The sequence below is a fragment of the Castor canadensis genome, chromosome 6 (assembly GCF_047511655.1).
Source record: "Castor canadensis chromosome 6, mCasCan1.hap1v2, whole genome shotgun sequence".
In the NCBI taxonomy this organism is placed as follows: domain Eukaryota; kingdom Metazoa; phylum Chordata; class Mammalia; order Rodentia; family Castoridae; genus Castor; species Castor canadensis.
The window spans coordinates 34,820,657-34,835,895 of record NC_133391.1 but is presented as its reverse complement, the minus strand read 5'-3'; the positions used below and the strand labels follow the sequence as shown (position 1 = coordinate 34,835,895).

Here is a 15,239-nt window from a genome sequence, read left to right as displayed (position 1 = left end):
AAAAATTGTTGCACCTGAGACCCATTTTCCTTGCTGAATAAGGTGAGATTGGGAATCTATGTATTTAATGAATATCTAGAGTGTGGTGGAGCAAAAATTCTTTAAAAAAAACAATTTAGAATATTAATTTCTATAGGCAGTCCTAGAATTTGAATCATTTCCTGAAAAATTACTTCTGCTTTTGTCAAGTTTCCTGCTATCAGTTCAGAGAGTGGGCTGTTTCCTCACTGATACATGTCTCTTCACACTGCTGTAATCTCTACTGAATGTGAAAGACACCAGATAGAGATGACTGACAATGACATCTATTCTGTGCTAGAGTTGTCTACTGGAACCGAAGCCCAGAATGACTTCAGAGCACAGCAAAAAGGTGAGTTAAATAAGTTAGCAGGGAAAACTGCATAGTGACTGGAGGCCAAGGATGAATGGGGGGTAGAATAAGTTTGGAGTAGAGGGTGCAGAAAAATCAAAGATAATTGAAAGAAATACTTTATGCTCAGTTTGTCGTCCTAAAACAGAATATGGAAATTTGGTATATGGTATAAGATATGATCTTAGGTCTTCGGTAAGTTCTTTTCTAGTCATTCAATTGTATGGTCCCATCCAATGCAATGCAAAGGTCACACCATCCATTCTTTATTGCTCCTGAAATAAAGCAAGAACTGTACTAGGAGAATTTCATCTCTTTAGCCATGTTTGGAGTAACCTTGGATCAACTGCTTAAATTCTAGGCATCTCTATTTTTCTGACTATGCAATGAAGAGAAAACACCAATAATTTTTTGCTAATGGGAAATAGTAAGATTTTTTTTTTCAGAAAAGAAATTGATTTGTATACAGAGGCTTCTTTCTTTCTTTCTTTCTTTTTAGGTGAGACTGGGGTTTGAACTCAGGGCTTTGTGCTTGCAAAACAGGCACTTTATTGCTTGAGTCACACCTCCAGCCTATTTTGCTCTGGTTATTTTGGAGATGGGGGTGGGTCTCAGAAGCTGTCCACTATCCTCCTGATCTTAACCTCCCAAGTAGCTGAGATTATAGGCACGAGCCACCAGCACCCTCCAGTTTTTATTTATTTTTTTAACCCCGTTCCAATTATTGTACCAGAATGGTGATAGGGTATGAAAAGGTAACCAACACTAGTTAGTCCCTGACATTTCAGGGAGATTTGAGAGAAAAGACCATTTTTATGTAGTGACCTGAGAGGACACGGAGACAGACAGATACAAACGCCAAAACTGACATCTGATTTTTTATCTTAAGTGAGTAAATTCCAAAAGTGGACATATTCTTTAGTGTGACTCTGTAAGCTTTCGTTCTATTATTTTTGTAGTTTTAATGCTGCATTTTGAAAGAATTGCCATGATTTGCTAAATCATTCCAATATATTTGGGCACTTAGATTTATTCCTATTATTATAAAATATATAGCAGTAGACAATTATTTGTACAATTTTTCTGTCTTTGGATTATATCTATGCTAATTTCTAAGAAATAGAAATATTAAGCCTAAAGGAATCTATATCTGAAAGTAAAAGTTCAAAGCCACACAACTGGCTATAAGTTGAAACTTGATAGTTGGAACTAATATTTAATATAAATTTTTCTTAAATTGGATAGTGGCCACACAAATACAATTGTGAAATTTTTTTTTTCTTTTTTTAGCAGTACTGGGGTTTGAACTCAGGGACTCATGCTTGTGTGGCAGGTGCTCTACCACTTGTGCCACTACGCCAGCACACAATTAGGTATTGACACAATTTTTTCTTTCAGTGTATCATCTAAAATGAATTATTTATTTAATTAATTATTCTTTATGGTACAAATGTATTTTTTTTATAACACTAGAAATTTAGTATTTCTGGAATCACCAGTCAAAAATTTGTCATCCAGAATTCTGTCTTTATAAAGGCATCTTTCATTATGCATTCCTTTCTCTTAAGAAATTCAGAATATTCAAAGACACACACACATACATGCAGAATAATTCATCTAAAATTTAAGTAGTTCTTCGCCCTTCAGAGCTGGAAACGCAACTTTTGAGGTCTTCGGGGCTACAGAGCTGGAGGCTAAGGCTGCTGGGGAGGTCCGAGCGATGTGACCAGGCCGCCGTCGCTCTCGTCCAGTCTCGAAAATAACTTTTTTTTTTTTTTTTTTACTCTAAAGAAAGGGGAAAAAAAAAAAAAAAGGAGTCAGTCCGCTCCTCACACCCTCTTTTCCTCTTTTTCCGTCTGGTCTCCGTCCCCAGGCATCCCTTCTACACCGGGCTGCCTCGGTGATAGGCGAGATCGCTGCCCTGTCCTTCATCTCCAAGTCCCTCCGCACCCCGGGGCTCACAAGCGAGCGCCAGGTGCACATCTTCGGCCAGAGCCTGGGAAGCTGCTGGCAGAACTTTATAAACATCACTGGTTCCCGGAAAAGCAACACAAGGGATCAGGTTGCACGTTGTGCTTGCATCAACCATAAAATGACCCTCTGATTGGACAGGCAGATTGGACTGAGCAGGCAGGAGCTGTTCAGATTTCTCCCAAGTGAGCGCGCTCTCTGGGTTGACCCCTAAGAAGTGTCCCACAGAATTGGACAGCATGGCTCCATTTGTGTGCTGTATGAAGCCTCACCAGCAGGAGGTAGCACTCAGAACAGCAGCAACGTGCAAACGGTAGACAGCAGAGTTAGCAGTGAAGGAGGCAGAGACAAGCCCTTCCCCAAACTACAACAGGATGACTGTATCGGGTCAAGACACAGTCTATGGATGGATCATCTTATAATGGATGGATCAAATTTGATTTTTGCTTTGGGTGGGCGCCTCTTGGGGATGGATTATGGAATTTAACATCTTCACAGCTGTGAAGATCTGGCACAAGATAGAATGGTAAACAAACAAACAAAATTAAGTAACAGTGCCATAGTTTGGACAGTACCTTTCAATGATTGAATAACCTGTGAGTCCAAGTAAATGATCACTTTATTTGCTAGGGAGCAAAGTCCCAGGGTGGTTTCAGTTTTTCCCAGACATCATATCTAAATTTTTACATCAGTCCCTTTAAGGAAAATCTGTATTTCAAAGAACTTTCTTTGCAGTAGATCTCGCAGAGGAATTGTTATCAGTAACCTTTTTGGCAGCTCAGTAGAAAAGCTCAACTTTTTAAATAAACATGGTAGTACTGGACATTTTACCACAAGACTTTTACCTCGCACTTAAATATGTATAAATGTACATAAAGACAAACTAGTAAGCATGATCTGGGGAAATGGTCAGACCTCGTATTGTGTTTTTGACTTTGCAAGTTGCAAGTGGCCAGAATCTGCCTTGGCAACAGACTTTTATAAAGACACTGTCTCCACTGTGGTGTTAGCACCAGCCCGCTCTCTGTACATTTGCTAGCTTGTAGTTTTCTAAGACTGAGTAAAGTTCTTATTTTTAGAAAGTGAAGGTCTGGTTTGTAACTTTTGTTGTACTTAATTGGGTAAAAGTCTTTTCCACAAACCACCAACTACTTTGTGAACTTTTGTTAGTCATCTTTTATTTAGTAAATTATTAACTGGTGTAAATTTGTACAGTTCATGTATATTGATTGTGGCAAAGTTGTGCAGATTTCTGTATTTTGGGTAAGAAATTTTTATTCTCTCTATAATAGGTTTTTATCTTGGCATTTAAAAAAATGAACAAAATTTAAGTAGGAACATGAGACCCAAATAAGCAAAATCAATTTTCTAATTAAAGGTTACCAAACAAAGGAGTCAAAACTAGAACTTAAATATCTTACATTGCCGAATTTTTTTTCTCATTACATAATTCCTATATTCTCAGGCTATGGTACACCTATGATTTTGAAATAAAAGGCTGGAAAAATGCTTCCATTTTCAAGCTAAAAAATACCATTCTTAGATATAGGATGTGTCTGACATAGTTAATATGAAGTAATGCTCTATCTTTACATGACATCAACTTCGACTTGTTACTATGCTTCTAATAATGACAGCTTATAAAGCAAAATGAATTTTCCCATTTAATTCTGAGACTGAGGTTGTTTTATTTTTATTTAAGTTAAATTTATTTATTTATTTATTTTGGTGGCACTAAGGTTTGACCTCAGGGCCTCCCGCTTTACTAGGTAGGCACTCTACCACTTGAGCCACTCCTCCAGACTTAAATTTATTTAAATTTTATTATTTGTCAATGATACATTTGTTTGATTCAAAATTCAAAATTTACAAAAGAAAACAAGGTGAAAGCTCTCCCTCCTATCTCTGCCCCCACTAACCCATTCCCTATCCGCAGATGCTAACACTATTGGATGCTTGGGTGTGCAGGTAGAGATGTTAGTACACCCTGTTCTGAAGAATGTTTCTGTCCCTTAATTATGTACTTTGAAAATCACTCCACATCAGTTTAAAAAAAAAATTCCTGGACTGGAGGTGTGGCTCAAGCAGTAGAGCACCTGTTTTGCAAGCGTGAAACCCTGAGTTCAAATCCTAGTTCCACCAAAAAAAAAAAAAAAAGGATTCTTTTCTTAGACTTCATATTTACTGTATCAAAGTATATTTGGTCTTTTACTGATAGACATTTAGGTTGTATTCAATATTTTCCTCCTATAAACACTGTTTCCATGAATAGCCTTATAAATGTACACTGCACATTTATGAGAAGCTGCAGAAAAAATTCTGAAAGAGAAATTGCTGGGCCAAACGGTAAAAGTCTTTATGAATTTGGTAAATATTATGAAATTTTCTTCCAACCTCTGAAGAGGCGAGTCAATTTATATTCTCAGCACCAATGCATAGGCAGAAATATGCTACAAATTCAAAGGAAAACATTTTTCTTAACTTGATAAATATTGTATGCTCCTTGATGCAGGTGGTGGTGGTTACCTTAGACTAAAAGCAAGTGCTAGACAGACTCTAGGAATGCAATCTTTATGGCCTGGGTCAGATATCAGATATGCTCCCCTGACCTTATCTTTTCCTTTAATCTTTTTTCAGCTTCTCCTTCTAGGCCTTCTCTTTCTTGCCTTGTGGCAATATCCTTGGGGTTTTTGACAGCAATTCTTATGAGTTTGCTGCTATACCAATGGATTCTGTGCCAGGGTAAGTGCCAACTTAAATCAAAATTAATCTTTCATTTTGTCTCTTTTATATTGTAAACTCAATATAACATAACAGAAGTTGAGAAAACTGAAAAATAATTTGCACAAAATAAATTACTATCTATACACAACTCTTTTCTGGATGTAGCCTCCTCATTTCTGTCTACATGGATTTATGTTTATTTTCTTAATAGAATTGCAATCAAGTCTTCGTAAAATCTCTTGCATTTTTTTGTTTTCTTCTCAAAGAAAGACCAGACTATCCCTGGTCTTAGGGATAGTTCTGATCATAGGACACTTATAATTTTGTGTATTGCTGTTTAATTTCATGTGTCACAAACATACTTATTATATTATAATATTAATGGTGTTTAATCTTTCACATAGTCATAGATTTAACATTCTGATCTTATTTTTTTTTTTCTTTGCCATTTAGGTGTTTTCATATTTTCTAGAGCTAACATTTCTAGGTTTAGTTCTTCTAGGTTCTTAAATCTGGTGACCCAGGGGCTTAGTTTATTGTTTTACAATCTAGAGTTCTAATTTAGGTTTATGTTATGGGGAATGATTGTTAGTGACCCATTATATAAATTTACTCATTAGAATTCTTAGGATTCACCCTCAGGATCACCAGCTTACACCCATGTAAGGAGTTTCTACAGAGAAACTCCTAGGAAAGTTGGGAATTTCTGATACAGATTGGGTAAAACAAAAGTTGTGTGGAAAAAGTGCAAATCTGTAAGGTTCCAATTTAACAACTTGATCTGCAGAACTCTGTATTGGTCTCTTGCCGGGCCTTCCCATAGAAAGTCACCTTGTCTATACATGAAAAGGACTAATTTCCCCACTTTTAAACTCCTAAATCTAGAACAGACATAAATCTGTTTTGCAATTGTATCTCTACACATGTGCTCATATTATACAACAGTTCATATTTGCTCACTGTAGAATTGTGCTGATGGTGAGTTCATGCAAATATATTTCAAAGAAGGACAAAGCCAATAGAATTATGGGATATTGTTTGAAATTACCTTGGAAGCATATTCAGTTTCCTGTCATTTTGACAGAACAATATAATTCAACCATTTTAAAGGAATGAGGATCGTCTGTATTTTTTTTTCCTTGACGGTACCAGGATTTGAATTCAGGGCTTTGTGCTTGCACAGCAGGTTCTCTACCACTTGAGCCACACTTCCAGCCCATTTTGCTCTGGTTATTTTGGAGATGAGGGGGTTCATGAACTATTTGTGCAGGCTGGCCTCGAACTGTGATTCTCCCGATCTCAGCCTCCTAAGTAGCTATGATTACAGGTGTGAGCCATGAGCTCCTGGCTTTGTCTATATTTTTTTGAAAAAACAGAGTCAGGAGAATTCTATTGCTTTTCCCTGATAAACTTCTCAGTCAGAAAAAAGTTTTAATACTTAACTAATTTTTTAAATTGTAAGTATTTTTTTTTTCAGTTTCCAATGGATATAATAATACTAGAAACTAGAAGTTTCTTTCATTTTCTCATCTACCATGATGATGTGCTATGTTGAGGTTGGGCACCCTAAGTGTTTTTGCCTGGTTTAAGCAATGCACCTTACGCATCACCTAGTGTATGCACTGAGCATGCGTAGATGGCACATGGACCCGTATCAAGCAAATGCACAGTCATTTTACCTGGTGTGTTTATATCCCATGTACATTGTGCATAGAGAGCAATGGTCTTTCTACGCAGTCTTCATAGTGGACCACATATTCTTCCTTGCTCCTTAGTCATAGCCTCATCCTGGCTTAGTGGAGTGTGCGCTGGTAGTGATGGGGTTGGGTACTGAGGCCAAGCACGGTCACGCAGTTCTCTAAATCTTGATCTGAAAGGTGCTCGGGTAGGGAAGACTTGGGAAGCCATATTCCCATATCCATCTCTTGTCATTTTTAAGACTATTTGGTTCATATCGGTGTGACTCACCTCCTCTTGCTTTCTAGGCTCCAAGGATTCCACTTATGCCAGCTGTCCTAGCTGCCCAGACCTCTGGAGGAGATATGGTGACCATTGTTATTATTTCTCAGTGGAGAAAAAGGACTGGAATTCTAGTTTGGAGTTCTGCACAACCAAAGATTCACATCTCCTTATGCTTACAGATAACCAGGAAATGGTAAATGTAAAAATTTAGAAAATGTAATATATATATATTTTTTAAAGAAATAGAGCCTCACTCTGTAGCCCAGGCTGGCCTCTTACTAATGATCCTCCTGCCTCAGCCTCCAGAGTGCTGGGATTACAGCTGTGCACCATCATACTAGTTTGCTTATTTTATTTTTTGATGAATGATGCTCAAATGTGTCATGTATCCTCTTTTGAGTAACAAAAAGAACCTTTCATTTTGGGTAAGACTGTATTCTTCCCTTTCACTCTTCTTTCTTCTGTCTCCTCTATCCTTACCCTTACCCTCCCCCATCCCTCCTTTCCCAGTCCTAACCCTTACACTGCCTGACCTAACAATCCTCAGATGTAGCAACCCAGATGTGTGTGTGTGTGTGTGTGTGTGTGTGTGTGTGAATGTTGGAGGAGAGAGGTTGGTGAGTATTTTAGAAAGGCACTAGACCTGACATTCAGGTCTAATTAAAAGAAGCATTAGGTCTGGAAACATAACAGGTCCAACAATAAGGCAGCAGGTTTCTACCCAAGAGTCAATGGAGCTTAGAAGGAGGGAAAGAAGAGAGATCACTGGGACAAAAGGACCATGGCAAGGAATTAAATGTCTTGCCTTTAACTGTTCTCCTTCATTGAATGGAATTCAATTAAGTTCTAGACTGAGAAACAATGTCCAGAAAGTTGGGATACAAGAAAGAAAAGTGTGTGTATGTGTGTATGTGATCTTACACACCTTGCAGAAGTCAGGTGGCAGGGTTCTATTTCCTAGAGGCCTCCCATATTCTTCTTATTCATCAAAAGTCTCTTTGAGGAGAAGTCTCTATAGCTTTAGAGCATCTGAAGATAATATAGGAATTGACATCCTGGCAAAAATGAACCAAGTACAATTATAACTGACACACACAAAGAATATAAGAAATCCTAGTTTAGTTTTTAGTGCTAATTTTATGTTGACTTCTCTGTTTTGATATGTTATCTGTTTTCATTTTTTGGATAGAATCATGTTATAGAGAACAGGTTATTAAGAATTCAATTAAACTCCAGTACAATAAAAAAAAGAAAATGCATTAATATCCATTGGGGAAATCTAGAGAGGTACTTACTCTAAAGCACTTAAGTGTAGTGGAACACATAATCCCTAATTTTATTTCTTCTCCTTCTCCTTCTCCTGCTTCTCTTTTGTGAGATAGTCTTGTTTTGTAGCTCAGGTTGGCCTCAAACCTGCAATTATCCCGCTTTACCATCCTATGGTAAATAGGTGGGCATTGTGAACCACCATGCCCAGCTCATTACTTTCTATTTTGAGAAAAGATTCAAGTGCCTAGATTCTTTTTGCTGTCAAAGGAATGCTCATTCATTTGAAATTCTGGGTAGAATATAAACCCCAATCATTTCACCTCTGTGACTTACTTTTCCTTTTGCCCTTCCCTAAGCTAAGTGACAGAATGCATTGAAGTGTATTCATTAGATGTGAAATCTTAGTTTTATGGCCTCTAGTAATAATAGAGTTGCTCTCTGGACATGGTTGCAGCAACTAGTAGTAACATTCTGATACAGCTGTTGCTTCTGAGGACCTGAGCTGACTGAAGTCAAAAGCAGAGTGAGCATTGAGCTTGAAACATTTGCTCAGCACTGCAAATACCAATAAACAGGAGTCATGAGTCATAAGGCAAGACATTGCCTCAGAAAACTATGGTGTCACAGGAACTTAAATTACACAGTGTGATGAGAGATGAGGAAGGAAAAGACAAAGGCACAGAGTATGTGGGAGTTGGGGATATCCCCATGTCTCTTGGGGTACCCAGCGAAAGAAAGGTGATACTAAAGGGATTTTATCCTTCTTTCTTTGGGCTCCCTGGATCTGGAAGACACTGTAAATGGGCAGAGTTAAATTGGTTGAATTTCCAAAATGAGATTTTTTTTTCTCTTAAACCTGTTGGTTCAAGTTAGTATTGAAGAGGGTGGAATATCCATGTTACATTTAATAGCAACCACAGATAAAATTTACTTTTGATATTCCTGTAGGTTTTTGGTTGATTCCTTGTTTTTTGTTTTTTTTAATTTTCTTTCTGCTTTTGTAAGATTCTGTGGAAACAATTTGCCCTATATCTGATTTTCAGTCTCTTGTCTCAGTCTTGTTATTCTTTTGTTCTCAAGGCAAGATTTGCATACTATTTTATGCTGTATGTGATGTTCCTAGTATCATGCCTTGGTCTGAACAGTTTCCAAAAAACGTATTTAAAAAAAAGAAAAGAAAAGAAGCTGGGTGTTGTGGCAAATGTCTGTCATCTCAGACTTGAGATGGCACTTGAAAGGCAAGAGGCAGGAGGATCTTGAATTCCAGGACAGCCTGGGCTACACAATGTGTTTGAGGTTGGACTGGGCCACACAACAAATCCTTGTCTCAAAACACCTAGGCCCCCTCCCCATCAAAATAAAGCAGCTATGTGGGTCTGTTAAAACCAAAGGTTTTTAAATTGGCATCCATTTAGTGAAGAATACAGCAACACAATTAGGTTGCTATGTAGTAGTGGCTACATGCCTATAAAAATTTTAGTTACATATTCAAGTAACACATTCAATGTGTTTCTATTCATCCTTTAGACACATTTCTAGTTGTTTTTAGCAATAGATTCAATTGCTTTTAGAATTTATAAGTACTCTATACTGTACCTTTTTGCAAGTTAGTAACAGCATCCATTGCTTTAAATACTTTACCTGGAAAAGTGTCTGAAGAAAGATGTGTTAATGATATTACTTGAAAATATGAGACATACTGTTTAAAAATGTATATCCCATGCTTCTAAAAGTTTTGGACACCCTGCATTTTATGTTCTGCTTTTAGTGCACATTATTTCATTACTGTTGTTTTCTTAATACCAAAATTTTTCAGATAATTTAAAAAAAATTTGTAAAGTATTTTTAGAAATTACTTAAAAATTACTTAGTATTCTATTATTGCTTAAATCTTTACATATTATCAGAGAAGATTCATTTCTAATTGTTATGATCCATGAACATATTTACATGAACAATTTTGCTTGGGGTCATTTATTTATGTTTTATTCTTTTGGTTAACCAAAAGATATGACTAATTTAGAAGTTTTGCTGTATGATTAGTTTTCCTTGATGTGTGTTGAAATAATTTAGATACATTCCAAAAACCATGTAAATTTTGGAAGTTTAAGGGTTATGTGTTGTACCTTAATAATAATTTAAATTTAAAAATATTACCTATGAAAGCATGTGTGAACATTCATATGTGTGTGTAGTTGAACAAGGAAAAGGAAAGAAAAAAATGTATCTGATTTCATTTCTTTGGGTTTAGACTTCATCTTGTTTGTCATTTTCAGTGTTTGTATTTTTTTCTCTAAGATACAAGCAAACATTACAAGTGTGACACAACACTAAGTGCTCTACTTCACACCTTTGGGGGTAACAGTTCTGAGTTAATGCCCTTATTTATCTTTTAATGTTGTTTCTATACACACATACACCCTGAGGTCATAGAAAGGTCACCCCATTTTGGTTGTGAAGGCCTGTTCCAAATGAGATAACTTTCTAGTAAAAGGGAGATAGTAAAAATTTTTGAACATCAGGCCTCACCAGTGAAAAGTAGTCAAAAGATTTGCTCAGATGGCTTAGAATTGTGTGGCTCTTGAAAATAGTAAGAGAATACAGGGATGGAGTTCATAAAAGGGCTTTATCTCATACTAACTCTTTAGATACCTATTGCAATATTTGAGCAAATCTTTATCCATTTCTGTTCTTTACTATTACCATTCTTCTTCTTGAAATGACAAGGAAAAGAAATGGATTGAAAGGGAAAAGCTATCCAAAGGTCCCCAATCAAGAATGTGCTTGAAGTGGGACCAGAAGCTCATGCCTATAATCCTAGCTACTAAGGAGGCAGAGATCAGGAGAGTCAAGGCTCAAAGCCAGACCCGGTAAATGGTTTGAGAGACTAGATCATGCAAGACTTTGTGTATGTACTAAGGATTTTAGAACTGAAACCCAATGAAGATAAAATTGAGGTTATTTGACCATGGGAAATAGTGCAAAAGACTCATGATACCTTCTATGGTATCTTCACTGGAAGCACAGATGTTTATGCCACCCTTGACCTTTTTATTCTTGCAGGTTAAAGGTGCAGTTGGGTAAAGGGAGACAGTTATGAGCAGAGTCCATGAATTCTTACTCTTCAGCAACCATTTTCCAGGGGTAGAATAAAAATAACAGCAAAATGGGACATCTGGTCATATAATAACTATAGAGAGTTGAAATTTCACTGCTTTCTTGGTTTCTGGATAAAAAAGACTGTTTTCAAAAGTTATTCAACTAATTCAATTCAAGTCAATTTATTAAGCTGTCATTAGAAAATACCAAAAGTACAATTATTCATTATACTAACACCAAATGTTACAACGACATGAATCTTCTTAGATTTATTCTTTATTTTATTTAATGTATAGAGGAAATTTCCTTTGGCTATTAGTCTTCATTTGCTTGTAAAACTGCACAGACCAAAGCATCTTTTATCTCTGTTCCATTGGGTGGCATGGCACACATTCAACTTTATCTTTGCCTTGTTCCTTTAAAAATTTCTTTTTTCTTGTCATATACAAAATTCATGAGGACTTGGAAAATGGGAGTGTAGTGGGAAAAATACAAGTATATTGCTACAAGCTTAACCACAATTTATGTATTTGATGATGATAAGAAAGATGACTGCTTCTGCAGTAACTATGGCTTCTTTCTTCCTCTTCTTCTCTTTTTTTTTTTTTTGGTACTAGGGATCAACATGCTAGGCAAACACCACTGAGCTACATCCCCAGCCCTGGCTTCTTTCTTTTGAATGCCTATCAGGTGTTTCATCTAATCAAGGAGGAAGTTGTAATGGAAGGTAGAGATGTAACATTATCTTATCTGTCACATGAGAAGAATATAATTATGGACAGAAAGGTCAGTACTAGGATGCTTCTCCTAGAATTAGAAATGAAAAGAGGGATGAATTATTTGGAGTGGGTGCTTGTCTTAGTCAGCTCAGGCTTGTATAATAAAATACCACACTGTTCATCGCTTAAACAGTAGATATTTATCTCTCATAGTTCTGGCAGCTGCGAAGTCTAAGGTCAAGGTACCAGCAGATTTGGTTCCTGATGAAGGCCCCCTTCCAGCTTTGCAGAAAACTACCTTGTTGTGTTCTCACTTGGTGGAGAGCAAGCTCTGGTCTCTTCTCTTTTTTTGGTGATATTGGGTCTTGTGTTTACTAAGTAAGCATTTACCACTTGAACCACAGTCCTCTTGCCATATTACAAAGACATGAATCCTATCCTGGAGACTCCACTCTCAATACTTCATGTAAATCTAATTACCTCCTAAAAAGTTGACCTTCAGATACCACCACACTGGGGACTAGGGCTTAAACATGAATTTTGGTGGGACTAAAACCAGTCAGTTCGTAACAGTGCTGACAAAGAATAATTGACCATGACATGGGTCTCTTCTTTGGTTTGCTGCATCTTTCCTGCCTTTGTTCATCATCTCCAATCTCTCCTTTAGGGTCTGCTCAAAGATTCCCTCAATCAGGACTTTTACTGGATTGGTCTGAGGAATAATTATGGCTGGAGGTGGGAAGATGGGTCAGCACTAAACTTCACAAGGTAAATGGTTTCAAAGGAGTGAAAACAAGAAAAGAGAAGTGAAAAATTTGGGGGCTTGAGAAATAGATGAAGGATAGTATATGGTGAGGAGAGGAATGGGTGAAAGGAGAGGAAAACAGGGAACAAGGTAGGGAATGAACTATGGTGATAATCGGAAAGGACAAGAAAATGGCATTTCAGCAAGGCTAATGAACATTTTTTTATTCTGCTGTTGTTGTAGCTGAGGGGTCTGAATAGGAGACAGAATTTGCTCAGTTTTTGTACTTCATGCCTCTCAACTGTGCATGTTGCCATAAGTGATCGACTTTTCTAATTTCTGTACAGGATTATTTCTAATAGCTTGGTACAGACGTGTGGTGTTATCAACAAAGATGGTCTCCAAGCTTCTAGCTGCGAAGCTCTTTTACAATGGATTTGTAAGAAGACCAGGATTTGATGGATGGGCAAAAAAAAAAAAAGTGGGAACTGGTCTTTGGGATGTTGGGCCATTTAGTGAATGCCAAACTTACTATGATCTACCACTAGATGGAATGCAGGCTCCCATGGATTGATGCTTTACTGTGGGTTCTCTTTGAGACTTACGTATTGTGCTAGCAATTTTAAGTTCAGATTTAGGCAGGTTTATGAAATAGATAAAAGTTTGTTTTTAATAGCTCTCACTCTAGCAACTCATGCTGGCTCCCTCATCTCCACCTCAACTATCTCTGTCAAAGATGTACCTTTTCTTCCATCAGTGGATGAATGGATAAAGAATATGTGGTGTATAAACACAGCAGAAATTAAGAAGAATGAAATCTTGTCATTTGAAGTAACATAGACAAGTCTGGAGGACATTATGTGGAGAGGAATAAGCCAAACACAGAAATAGAAATATCTCATGCTCTTACTTGGGTGAAAGCTAAAAAAGTCAATGTCATAGGTATAGAGAAAAGAATAATGATTACCAGAGACTGGAAAAGGGAGGGTGTGATAGAGGTTGGTTAACAGACTGGAAGAGTAATTTCTAGTGTTCTAGAGCAAAGTAGGTGGCAATAACAATGATTAGTGCATAGTTAACAAAAACTTTTTGTGGATTTCAGAATACCTAGAAGAGACAATTGTGAATGTTCCAAAATGTTTGAGGTGATGGATATACTAATTACCCTAATTTGATCATTATGCATTTTATACATGTATTGAAATATCACATTGTACCTTCTAAATATGTATAATTATTATGTATCAATTAAAGATAATAACCAAATAAGACACAATCAAAATTAAAAAGTATACCTTTTTTATAATTATGATGGGTGATGTACATTATAACATTTGCAAAGGTTCTTATAATGTACCAAATATATCACACTTGAATTCACCCCCTCCACTGCTCTCTTTCATACCCCCTCCCCTGATTCCTGGAACAGTTTCAACAGGTATCATTTTTGCATTTACATACATGTGTATACATTTGCACCATATTCATCCTCTTAACCCTTTCCCACCTCCTCCCCAATCCTACCAGTGCCAAGCCCACCCAAACCACTGCCCTGTAGAACCTGTTCTGCTTTCCTGTTCTCTGATTTTGTAGAAGAAAAAACATAAAAGTTAAAAAGGAAACATGATGTTTTTGCTAGTTTGAGATAAAGATGGCTACACAGGGAGAATTTCCTTGTGTTGTTTCCATGCATATATGTATTACAACCCCAATTGGTCCATCTCTTCCAGTCCTCTTCACTCCTCCCTACTCCCCTTCCTATGGTGGTCACAGACAGTTTAAGATTTCTGTATTCATTCCTGAACAATGAGCACATCAACTACATTCAAATTTTTGTTTTCCTTCCCCTGTCCTATCCCTGCTGTGCGTGGCCTCCAGTTCAATTCATTTACCTGCGAATGACATCCATTTGCCTCCATATTCCCCAGTTTCATCCATTTACCTGCGAATGACAAAATTTCATTCTCCTTTGTGGCTGAGTAAAATTCCATTATGTATAAATACCACATATTCTTAATCCATTCGTCAGTAGTGGGGCATCTTGGCTGTTTCCATATCTTAGCTATTATGAATTGTGCTGCAATAAGCATGGGTGTGTAGATGCCTTTGTTGTAACCTGAGTCACATTCCTTTGGGTATATCCCTAGGAGTGGTGTTGCTGGATTATATGGCAGCACACTTTTTAAAAAAAGTCTCCATATGGTTTTCCATAGTGGTTGTACTAGCTAAAATTCCCACCAGCAGTGTATGAAGGTTCCTATTTCCCCGGCATCCTTGCAAACATTTGTTGTTGGTGGTGTTCTTGATGATAGCTATTCTAACAGGAGTGAGGTGGAATCTTAGTGTGGTTTTGATTTGCATTTCCTTTACAGCTAGAGAT

General features: G+C 37.1%; 1 protein-coding gene and 1 pseudogene across 2 annotated transcripts; both read left to right on the top strand.

Moving 5' to 3' along the window:
* The first annotated feature begins 201 nt into the window (after positions 1 to 201).
* On the top strand, positions 202 to 14,915 carry Klrg1 (killer cell lectin like receptor G1). 2 transcript variants are annotated; one of them, XM_020181558.2, is made up of 5 exons: positions 202 to 370; positions 4,979 to 5,083; positions 7,051 to 7,220; positions 12,782 to 12,882; positions 13,207 to 14,915. In XM_020181558.2, exons 1-5 carry the CDS (start codon positions 235 to 237, stop codon positions 13,316 to 13,318), a joined length of 624 nt encoding a protein of 207 aa, XP_020037147.2. In that variant the 5' UTR covers positions 202 to 234; the 3' UTR covers positions 13,319 to 14,915. The 2 variants fall into 2 exon arrangements, with proteins under 2 accessions (XP_020037147.2, XP_073931415.1); XM_074075314.1 differs by lacking the exon at positions 4,979 to 5,083.
* LOC109697720 (protein BTG1 pseudogene) lies at positions 549 to 2,848 on the top strand (annotated as a pseudogene).
* Positions 14,916 to 15,239: the final 324 nt, after the last annotated feature.